Consider the following 11,847-nt stretch of genomic DNA (forward strand, 5'->3'; position numbering starts at 1 on the left):
ATGTATGCATGCATGACTGTAAGTCGCTTTGGATAAAAGCGTCTGCTAAATGGCATATTTATTTTTTATATTTATGAATTACCAATGCATCAGGTCAGTGTAGCTTTAAGACATCAAGTCAATGTTGTAGCTTTAGGATAGCAAGACCATACCGCTTTAAATAGGCACATTAATGAACTATATGATGTAAAAAAGGAATACCAGGACACTTGACAATGGTCTCAGCTGTGCCTTTACTTTATGGAGAAACGAAAACTATCTTTCTCTGGTGCCATTCACTGAGCCCGTTCTAGGTGTGTAATATTGAAGAACGTTTATTAACCATTTATTCCTGTCCAGGTGCTGATCAAGCCCAAGCCCATCTTCCAGACGGCAGTGTTGAGCGAGCAGACCAGGCAGCTGGTGAGCGAGACACTGCAGCAGGCGTCCAGGGTGGCTGACGCACAGGAGGGGGCGCTGAAGGACGTGACAGGTGGCATCGCTGAGGGCAGCTCCCCGCCCGCCGAAGGCTCCCACGGCAGCAGTCACGGTACGTTGTGGCACTCCACATCACAAATCAAGAAATACATAATATAGCCTGCAGCCTAACTACGGGAACAAAAAGGACAGTCAAGTTAAAACTGTGTATTGTAGTCTCACACAGCTATTGACTACTTCAGCCGTAGTATGAAAGTGTGTCTATTCTCACAAGTATTCAGCTAAGTTCCCTTCACTTTCAAATGGTAAAAAGCTCCACTCGCATAATATAATTATTTCAATTCCCTTTTATTTGAATGCCATGTCCAATTTAATTCCCACATCGACTGGAATGTAAAGGGAATCTGCCCAATTTCACATGACATGACTTGTTTTGGTTGTTGTCACCGGTCAGACTCCCAGCCCGTAGTGCACATCATCTCCTCCAGAGGGCAGGAGTGGGCCGAGCAGCATGAAGTGTCGGTGGAGTCCGGCCCCACTATCATCTACCAGGACGTGTCTACAGGGAACCTGACCCAGTCGGCCACCTCGACCATCAAGGCCCTGCTGGAGCTGCAGCAAACCACAGGTGACTGACAGACTGACCGCCATCACCATGGCAACTATCACCCCACTTAACAGGGTTTGGGTCAATTCCATTTCAATTCAGAAACTGAGTTATCTTCCTGGCAACAAGGCTAGTCACCTGTTAATAGGGCTTGTTATTATGGCTGGGATTCTATCCCAACAGTCAGGAGAAGAACTCTGGGGGTTTTCCAAACCACTTCCCCTTTGTAATCTTTACTGCTGTGGACCGTTCAGAGACTTCTTGTAAAAAGCTGTTTGTTGTTATATATGGTCTGTGTGTTGAGTGCATGACTGTGTGTTGAGTGCAACTGATGCCTGATATACAAAAACATCCCCCTTTTTAGTATTTGCAGATAGAAACTAGATGGCGCCATCGCCATATTGCACCTATCTAGTCCTTGCTATAGTGATAGGGTTGGCTAATCTTGGCAGGGTTATGTACCAGACCTGATTTCAATTAATGTGGATATTTAATTTATACACCACGATTAGTTGAATTCGGTGTGTTAGTGCTGTGCGAATATCCTGACACTGCAGCCCCTCAAACATGAATTTTAATACAAACGACTTGGGAAGAAAGCCCCAGCTCCCGACACCTCAGTTTTTCCACACACGAGCCGACACACAATTTATTACCGGTGCGATTAATGGTCCCCGTGGCTTCACTCAAACACAGCCTGCTAGCAGGTCAGGTGACAGGATTCTCTGGGAGAATCGGATGTAAAAGTGTCCGACGTGAGGTCAGACTGCTCCGAATTCACATATAAGCGACGTACTTTGTCGTCCCGCGTCTTTACAATATAAATGGAGTAGTTGTTTATTTTGATGATTGATGGTGACAGTCTCTGTTGCTTTTACAGTGAAGGAAACGGGTGAGGCCAAGCCCAGGCAGCACACCATAGACCTGAGCCAGATGGCTGTGCCCCTTCAGATGGCCCAGGACAACAAGCAGCAGATCCCAGGCTCCCCCGGGACATCCACTGTAGAGACTGAACCATCCACTGAATACATCACTGCCGGTACATGACCTGACCACTCAGGGTGCCTCCCAAATGGCACCCTATTCCCTATATAGTGCACTACTTTTGACTAAGGTCCAGCCCTGTTCAAAGGTAGTGCACTATATAAGGGATAGGGTGCCATTTGGGAAGCGAGCTCACTGAAACATTTCTCCCTGGGCATTACACACAGCCAAGACACTATAATCTGTTTTACCTTTTTGTTTTTCATATTTTATAAATTGCCATTATACAGCCTATTGTCATCACTTTAGGAGGACACTTAAAAGATCCCCAAAGTGATATGTTGTTCACTTTCTTTTCATACTGTTTCATTACGAAATACATTGATGAATGTCATAGTTAGTCACCCCTTAATAATGATATTACACCATGGATGTAAAATAATACACTTTTCTACTCGTGTTCTTCAGGGGTTTAAACACAATCGTAGCCCTCGCCCTAACCACGCTGAAATAAGCAAAGTGAAAAAACAGCAGGCTGTTCTATACTTAGCTGTACTCACTAAAGAATGGCTCCAAATAATGCAAAGTAATTCCATGTTTAGAACCAGGTTTCCATCCAACCTTGTTATGCGAGTAAAGTAGTCAGATAAAAAATGTCATGACAGGCAAAACAAAATACACTAGACAAGGTGGAATATTCTTGTGTTGGGAAAATGAATTATGCGATAAATGTCGGTGGAAATCTATGCGCAAATATTGATATAATAGCCATCATATCGAATTAAACTAGGAGTCACGCGATGACATGTTGTGATGACATGTTGTGTGGTCCTCCCACTACGACTCGTCGGGAAAACATACAGTTTATTGGGATACAGATTAAATAAGTCACGATGAACTTCAGATTGTGGTGAAAGTGCAAGGTGATGAGCTTGATGCTTCTTTCCATTAAATATTGAGGGTCTTATTCTGGTGACATGATGACCGATGCTTGGCTGCCGTTTGACAAATAAAAATAATCTTGTTTCTTTTGTCCATAATGATCTCATCATGTAGGCTATACGTGCACTCTAGCCAACAGTGCTATATGTGGACACTGTACTGTGTCTGCCAGCTGTTGGCTAGAGCGCACGTGCCAATACCAGAGTGGGCACACTCATTATATAACAGAAATGTTATTGTGACAAAACCATCAGTAGAGTTGAAAATGCGATGGAAACCCATTTAACTATTTTAAAATTGGGTACATGGGAATTTAACCACAAGGTATTTTTATGTGCACTACGTCATCACGCACATCCTTTTAACTGCAACAAGTCAATTTAATGGAAACACCCCTCTGGTGGGAAAATGCGCATATTGTTTTTAGGTGGATTTTAGAATATTCGCATGAAAATCTGTCGCCAATTGGATGGAAGCCTAACTTATGATGATCTCTCTTTGTGCAGTTAAAGCCAGCTGGGTCGGACCATCCTCTGGAGGCGGGGGGGACGTGGTCATGTCCGCTAGCCAGCAACTGGGGGCGCCCTCAAAGAGCACAGGTCACACCCCCATGGTGGTCAAATCCATCCCAACTTCCTCTGCGGTCACCGTCACACGCATTGTCCAACTGGTGAGACAAAAGCCTACCTAGTATATTAACTTAAAAATCACAAATACATGTTAGTCTTTGTATTCTTTTCCTATGTTTATCAAATCAGGCTGTTTATTTTTTTCAAATGATATAGTATAGGTAATGCAGTATAACATGCACTATCTCACTGTTCATTGGGTAAGCCTACTAGTATATCAATATGCACCAAAATACAGGTAACTGCCAAAATAACAGAAACACTTCAGTAAATGAGGCATACAAAGTATATTGAAAACAGGTGCTTCCACACAGGTGTAGTGTGAGTTAATTTAGCAATTAACATCCCATCATGCTTAGGCCCATGTATAAAAATCCTGGGCAGGCCATTATTTTGGCTACCATGCCTATGTCCCCATAGGATGACAATGTCCCCATCCACAGGGCACGAGTGGTCACTGAATGGTTTGATGAACATGAAAATGATATAAACCATATGCCATGGCCGTCTCAGTCACCAGATCTCAACCCAATTGAACACTTATGTGAAATTCTGGAGTGACACCTGAGACGGTTTTCCACCACCATCATCAAAACACCAAATGATGGAATTTCTCGTGGAAGAATGGTGTCAAATAGAGTAGAGTCCCAGACACTTGTAGAATCTATGCCAAGGTGCAGTGAAGCTGTTCTGGCTCATGGTCGCTCAACGCCCTAAGACACTTTGGTGTTTTATTTTATTTTGGCAGTTATCTGTATATCCATATATGCCACTAGTCTCAATGATAGTACAATGTCATTCCAGGCGTCAGAGGGCCAGCTTATCCACAGTAAGCAGGCAGAGGAGACGGTGATGGAGGAGGGCGAACTGGAAGGGGACACCTTGGACCCCCAGACGGGCCTGTTCTACCGCTCCATCCAACTCGCTGCAGCCCAGCCCTCTGCCCCCCAGCACCACACACTCCCCCCCCCCCAAAGCCAGTCACACTCTGAGTCCCAGTCAGAGCAGGGCAAACACATGCCCCACTCCACCCAACCCCCACAGCTACACAGCAAGCCCCAGATGAGCCAGCCCTCGTCCTCCACCTTGGTGAAGAAGCCACCCCAGCTCCAAGAGCAGTACCAGCCCCAGGCTCCAGGGCAGAGCCTGAAGGAGAGGCCCTCCTCTGCCTCGGGATCCCCCCAGCTGGTTGGCCTGGGCACCCCTACCAAGCCACCCTCCCTCACCCCACAGCTCCCCAAGCTGCAGCAGGCGCCCACCTCCCACCACAGGCCCATCCACACACAGCTGTCCCAGCCGCCACCCCTGCAGGCCCACCACCCGGTGGGTGCAGACAAGACCCCTCCCACAAGCCTGGTGAGCACCATCCCTCTCTGATGGACCTCCAGGGCCCAGTAACTAGTTGATTTATTGGTCCGGGACAGATCAGGTTGACACAGTGAATCATCAACGGTCAGATGTATTGTGCCATAATGCTTTAGAATAGAACTTCATTTAAACTTTATTTGCCCTCTAGATGGAGGGCAAATAAACATTTAAAAGTATTTACACCAAGTACACATTCCATACATGTAAATCTTGTTCTGATTCACAGCACCTGTCCCTTGATGGGGCTTTTTAAGATCAAAGAGATAAGACAAAGCTCTGGGCACTGTGCCACAAAGCTCAATTCCCTTCCAATCAGATCAGTGTTATTTGTACAGCAGCGCAGGGAGCCTGACAAAACCTGAAAAGAAATTCCCATTGTTTTTCATTCAAAAGGGGCACCTGGGTCTGTAGAATTTCCCCATGCCCTACACTAGTTCCAACCATAAAAATGAAAGGGGAAGACCAATGCAATTTGACTGTAACACTCATGGGTACATTTAATATGGCCGCTGGTTTACCTATTACAGAACGTTGACTTGAATGGCGATGTCTGTTTTGATTAATTATATATTCTATAATTCCAACCACATCTGTTTTTTCTGTCTCTCTCTGTCTCTCCGTCTCTCTCCCCCCCCACCCCGACACAGCCACCAATCATCACCCAGGGTGCCAGCGTCACCAAAATCACCTTTGGCGGTAGCAGCAGCCACCAGTCCCCGCCCGTGTCCAGCAGTGGCGAGGCCACCGCCAAGCTGGGTCCCGCTGAGCCCAGCAGCTCGGGCCTGTCTGGCGGCGAGAAGCCCACCGTTTCGGACATCCTCAAGATCTCCATGATGGAAGCAGAGATCGACCCTAGCGCCGAGCCAATGGTTGTGGACTCATCCAGCGACTGTAGCCCCTACGGGAAGGGCGTGGGGGCAGGGGGAGACTCGGGTGTGTTGGGGGGCTCAGGCCCGGTCATCAGCAGTTCGGGGGCCTCCCTGCACCACTCATCCCACGCCAAGCCCCAGCACGGCCAGTTTAGCCGTAACCAGGGCCTGGCGGCCAAGGGCAAAGAAGACCTGGACGTCATTGAGGTACATTTGTGTGATTTCAAAGATTTCTGTTATAGCATAGCAACGCCTTACTAATTGAGTCATATGATTAACATTTCTTAAACATTGTTTATTATAGGACAACAGTCATCATCTAAGCTTTTAACATCTATAGACAATAAAAGCTTAATAACACCCGTTACCCCCCCCCCCCCCAGGTTATCCCTCGGTACTCGATCATGCCAGACTCCAGCCAGTCCAACGTGGTGGTGGAGCCCAGTGGCTTCCTGGAGATCACAGACTACACCAGCCAGCGGCTGGACGAGGAGAGCGTCGTGGAGCAGGAGGTGGACAGCAGCAGCAACGACGAGGCCACCGCTGTCAGCCCCATGGAGGAGGGCAGCGCCGACCAGTCCCAGTGACACCACCATCACACATGTCAACTCCGTCACATTACACACGATGTGTGACAGGGATGAATCATAGATGAGGGTGATTACGGTCATCACAGTGACTTGTGGTTACCTCCTGACTTAGTTAGGACCCTAATGACTTCACGGCAAGAGGACACAAATCTGTGATAAATGCGGTATTTGCATAACGGTATTTAATTAGATCATTTGTTGAACACCATTTTTGATTTGGTCGCCTTGGACAATGTAAATTTGAATACATGATAGTACAGTTTGAGTTTCTGGCTTGTATCAAATCAGTCTGATAGCCTTCAGATTACTTCAGTTTGTTTATAGTGGGCACATACAGTGCAGTGATTTAAGATTTGTCACAGACAATAATGGTTGACCATAAAGTGATTGTAGTAACCCTTGAGGAATTAGCACTTTGAAGTTGAAACAGTTGGTAAGAACAATTGTTGGAAGAAAAAGATGAATACAAACAAACAAGTAAATAAATAAACTACGTTCAACCCTGTTAGTTAGGTGGGGGTTTCTGTTTTGTGTTCTCGCTGTTTGTTTTAGAATTTTAACTGTAAACTTTTATACAAAAGCTTAAACTGTTTTTCTGTTAAAGGACTGCACACAATTTTACATTCCCTTGGTGAATGTTGTTTTGTACATGACCTGTCAGTCCATATTAATGAATTGACCTTTCAACATGAGGAAATCACCAATGTTTCAGCCAAAAGTTTATTTGCATTAAATCTTAGGGGTAAAAAGAAAGCATCAACTGAGGGCTGCTATTTGGGCAGTGGTGGCGGCTAGATGTAAGCTAGGCTAGTGTGTGTGTGTGTGTGTGTGTGTGTGTGTGTGTGTGTGTGTGTGTGTGTGTGTGTGTATGTTGGGAAGTTCCTGTGAATACCAGCACCCTTTTGTTAGTGCCATAATAGTCTGGGTTGAATAATTTTAAATGTTTGTCATTTAGCAAGGCGTTGCAAGCACCATGCTCCACCAACTGAGGCTATATAGGTTTTTTTGAGTGTTTACACCACGTGGTTGGTCTAACTGCTGTGGAATCAGCGATGGAGATGGAGGCTAGCCATTGTGCTAACCAGCCTATAGAGCGTCTGTGTACTGAACTGGCTCAAAGGGACATCTGTCATTCATTATAGGGTGCTTTTGCCCTCTCGTCTGTCTTTTGCGACTCTTCCCATGTTATCCACACAGATGGACTTTCTGTATCCGGATATTACTGAAGCCGGGGGTAAGGCAGGATGATGTAGTCCTAGCTCTCCCCTCATTTACTTATTTGAGTGGTTAGCATTGTGCGCTAACAACCACATCAGTAGCCAAAAGATGATTCAATGGTTCATTTTGCAATCTTTCTGGATACAGATTTAGACATTTTGGGCTTTGCTTTGAGGTTGTTTCTAGCTGAACATGTGACAAGCACCTGTTTTGCAAATTTAAATAGGAAATTATATACTTCAACTCACATGGATTCTAAATCATGCCTCAAAGCATAGCCGCACATACCATAATAAAACAGGTGTGTTTTGTAAGAGTGGGGGACCACAGACATAATCATCATTGTCCTTTTATTTAGCCTTTGTTGGTTTTGTATGTGTCTCTTTTACAGAAGGAGCACACTTTGAGGTTTAATTACATGCACAAGGTGTTTATAACCCATTATCAGTCACTGTTTACAAATTTACTTCAATAGTATTATTCCACAAATGTACATTTGAAAATCCCCTTCTATATATATATCATTGTCACCATGAGCAAACTCTAGCCATCTTGTTTGCTGCACATGTTGATAACTGTTTTTACCTATTACAGCTAATGGGAAACTGCACTCTGACAACAATCAATTTACAAGGGTGTATTCACTAGTAACCACCCGGTCCGAAACGGGACAGATTAACCTGAACTAATTTTTGTCCCGTTGCAAAACGTTTTGCTACGGTGTGCATTAATGAATACACCCCCGGTTTGGCTTTCTCTTTCTATTTTAGTACCATTAGAGAGATAAGGAAGTGAGGTCACACGGGAAGCCCCTTGTTTGATACCATAGCAAAAGCTGTCGTAACCTCTACGCTAGAATTACCATGAATAATAGATTCTCTTTAAATTCTAAATAGACCTTAAAAACCCCTAGAGTCGTTGTCCGCGCCCCGTGGAAATGTAATTAGCGTAATAAAAAAATCCCCATGAAAATCTGTCTGTTTAAACTAGAGACATCTGTTGTGTTTTTGCATGGCCTGCAATCCACCGCATCCACGGTTGTCGGCCTGTTTGTCAGACCATGAAACATCCCGAAAATTGGTATTCTCACGAAAACGTCTGTAGCATCCAAACTAATATGACCCCTCTGTGGAAGGATGAGACTCACGAACACCTACAGTACCTACTCATTCAAGGTGTTTTCTTTATTTTTACTATTTTCTACATTGTACTACATTTTCATGTAGTAACCAAAAAAGTGTTAAACAAATCTAAATATATTTTATATTTGAGATTCTTCAAATAGCCACCCTTTGCCTTGATGACAGCTTTGCACACTGCATTCTCTGGACAAATTCAATGTTTCATCAAACATATAGTGCCTGAAACAAAAAAGGGGTTAAATATGTCCCCCCCAAAATAAAAAGAATACCCTGATCTTTCTTATATCCCTCAGATATAGGACAGACACTTCCAGACAGAAGTTTTTCCATGTATGAATCTGCTATTCAATGCGTTTCTATGTGGGCTATAGCAGAAATGCAAATTCAATGTTTCATCAAATATTATTTTACATATTTATTTTATGGGGTCCTAAAATTCAAAATCAAATGGCTAAATGATCCTTGGTATGACCATCTTAAAACAATTCCATATGTTAGCTTAGTAGAACCACCCACCCAGGCTTAGACTTTAGGGGGGATTAAAAGGTCACAGCTGCATGACGAAACATTTCTAGTCATGCTTGATTGTCATAGCCATTCTCAAGAATTAAGATAACAAATATAGCAACTTTCCATAAAATTCTTATTGAACTATTTGTTTGGTCATGATGAATGTCAATTAGTAATTGGGTCTACTGTATCTGAACTCTGTGCCAGTTGATTCCATTGAATTCAACCTTTTTCAATTGAAATCCCCAACAAAAAGTTGCGTAGTGGTATTTGAGAAGTCTCAACTGCTGAATTGAACTTTATAAAAGAGGAACTGAGAGAACTTTCACTGCCAGGTTTGTGGTTCAGGCTCCCAAACCTCTGGTTGTGTTTAGACCTTGCCACCACAGATCGATCAGTGCAACCACAACTAGAACACAACCACTCAACTCCGCTACCCACCTCAGCATGGGGGCAAGCAAGCATTCTGTGCCTCAATATAGGAATATTATTTTTACCCAACCATGCTGACCCGAACCATACTGTACTGGCTTAGATCATTTCCTTTCACTTTGTCCTTTCAATTACGATTCCAGCAACTCTGGTGGATGCATAACCAGCCCAGTCCAATTGGTTTGGCTTAGCTAAGTAGTGTGAAATCACAACTTGTGCATTTATTTCAGTCACACATAGATCATTTTTCTTAGGTTCAGATCATTTAATTTAGGTTCACTACAAGGTATACTGTATCTCTGCATGCATATGTTAATTAAAACAGTGGATACATTCTTGCTCTTGTTGTTGGACATGTCCTTCAAAGACGTCTACTGGCAGCACTAGAAGAAGAATCTTTAACATAACACAAAATCCACCAGCTGTGTATTCATGAGTAAATTGAGATTACCCCTCTGGGGCCCCGTATACACACTCGGGTTGTACATCTGATGTACAATGCATTTCATTTTCACACAATGGTTGTGATACAACTGCTATTTTTTGTGATAAACCATTGTCCAACCAATGTTTGTGTCATTGTTTTTGTGCAGAAACACTCCATTGTATCACAACCATTGTGCCAAATGCGTTGTACATCAGTTGTATAACTTCAGTATGTGAGGAGAGGAATCCAGACAGAATCTGGTTTGTGGTAAGACTCCTGGTTAACCTGATCCCTCACTTTAACACTCACTGTGGTGTCCACGGAGGGAGTTGACTGGGCATTTGGGGCCATATGTATTAAGTGTCTCAGAATAGGAGGGCTGATTTAGGGTCAGGTTTCCCTTTTAGATCACAATGAATGAGACCACATGGACAGGGTGGGTCTGATTCTAGATCAGTACAGGGTGAATCTGATTCTAGATCAGTATGCTGTGGCTCTCTCATTGGTAGATTCGGGGGTGTCATCTGTTTTTCTACCCTCCTATCGATGTCTGTCCGGGCTTAGTGGAGTGGACCGGGGTCTCTCCGACTCCTTTGGCAGTGACTGGGCCTCTGGGTATTCCTGTATTCACTGACCTGGCCCACTTTTGTTCTGCCTTTCCCCTGCTTTGGAAGTGATATCCTGGGTTGAGGGTTGAGCGTGCCCTCCTCGGGCTGAGATCTGGCCAGCAGCCCAGATGTGTTTGGACGTGGCCCTAGGATATGTGGCTCTATTTAGGGGCACGCTGGCTTAACGTTCTCCCTTTGGCCCCCCTGCGGTCACGCCACAAGCTGTGATGAATGTGCCAAGTCCCAGTGTGTGACATGGCTTTCCTCACTCTGCTGGCTCACCCAGGTGAAAGAGACGCAGTAAACCTTTCTCTCTCTTTCTCTCGCTATCTCTTCCCTTTATTGCATGGTATCACAGGGATAGGAATGATTTTAAATGGAAATGGATCCCAGACCTTGTGTACATGTGTGTCTGCATCCGTGTTTGTGTGCGTGAGTGTGTGGTTGTGTGTGCGTGAGTTTGTGTGTCCTCGCATGTGTGTGAGAGAACACAAGCAGGCCCTTGGTTAATGTAGATTAAGCTTTCGCTGGGGTCAGCAGATTGAGAGGGCTTGTAATATTTATGTTCCCCCTTCAAAATAATTTCCAAAATATACCATTATTCTGATCCCATCTGTAACTCATAGCTCTGTAGTAGTTGTGTAAATGTGATTTATTTTTTCACCCCATCAGGGACTCTGCTGTGTCAGAGTGACTACAGTATTAGCCCATGCTAATATCCTCGTCAAATTCAACCCAACACGCCTGTATAACAAAAAGTTACCCTTTCAGTGCAAAGTTAAATAAAATGTGCATATTTTACGTATTTTCCGAGCATAGCGTGTGTCATCTATTAGACTTTGTTAACCAACTGCTGATGGTTTGTTTTCTGTAACTTTTTACAACCTCTTAAATCTCAATAGGTTCCAGCTGAGAGTCTGGCCAGTTGGATCGTCTCTGGTCTAATCCTGCCAATAGTAGTTGGCCAGTGAGAGTGTCTGACAGGTTACAGCCAGGTCTCATGTCACTGACGCCCCCCCAACCTCGAGGAGGCGTGCAGGTGTGTGTGTGTGTGCGCGTCTGTGTGTGTGTGTGTGTATTTCCATATTTGTGTATTTCTGTGTG

General features: G+C 44.3%; 1 protein-coding gene across 3 annotated transcripts in view; it reads left to right on the top strand.

Moving 5' to 3' along the window:
• Positions 1-6,918, top strand: part of emsy (EMSY transcriptional repressor, BRCA2 interacting) — a 30,609-nt gene extending 23,691 nt beyond the window's left edge. For all 3 annotated transcript variants that reach the window (XM_084178444.1, XM_084178446.1, XM_084178445.1), the window contains exons 14-20: positions 340-529; positions 872-1,045; positions 1,905-2,063; positions 3,457-3,620; positions 4,384-4,935; positions 5,595-6,023; positions 6,200-6,918. In XM_084178444.1, the coding sequence (XP_084034570.1) occupies positions 340-529; positions 872-1,045; positions 1,905-2,063; positions 3,457-3,620; positions 4,384-4,935; positions 5,595-6,023; positions 6,200-6,403 (1,872 nt within the window). In that variant the 3' untranslated portion in view covers positions 6,404-6,918. The remainder of the gene's footprint in view (positions 1-339; positions 530-871; positions 1,046-1,904; positions 2,064-3,456; positions 3,621-4,383; positions 4,936-5,594; positions 6,024-6,199) is intronic.
• The last annotated feature ends 4,929 nt before the right edge of the window (positions 6,919-11,847 follow it).

The sequence above is a fragment of the Coregonus lavaretus genome (assembly GCF_964263955.1).
Source record: "Coregonus lavaretus genome assembly, chromosome: 15".
Lineage (NCBI taxonomy): Eukaryota > Metazoa > Chordata > Actinopteri > Salmoniformes > Salmonidae > Coregonus > Coregonus lavaretus.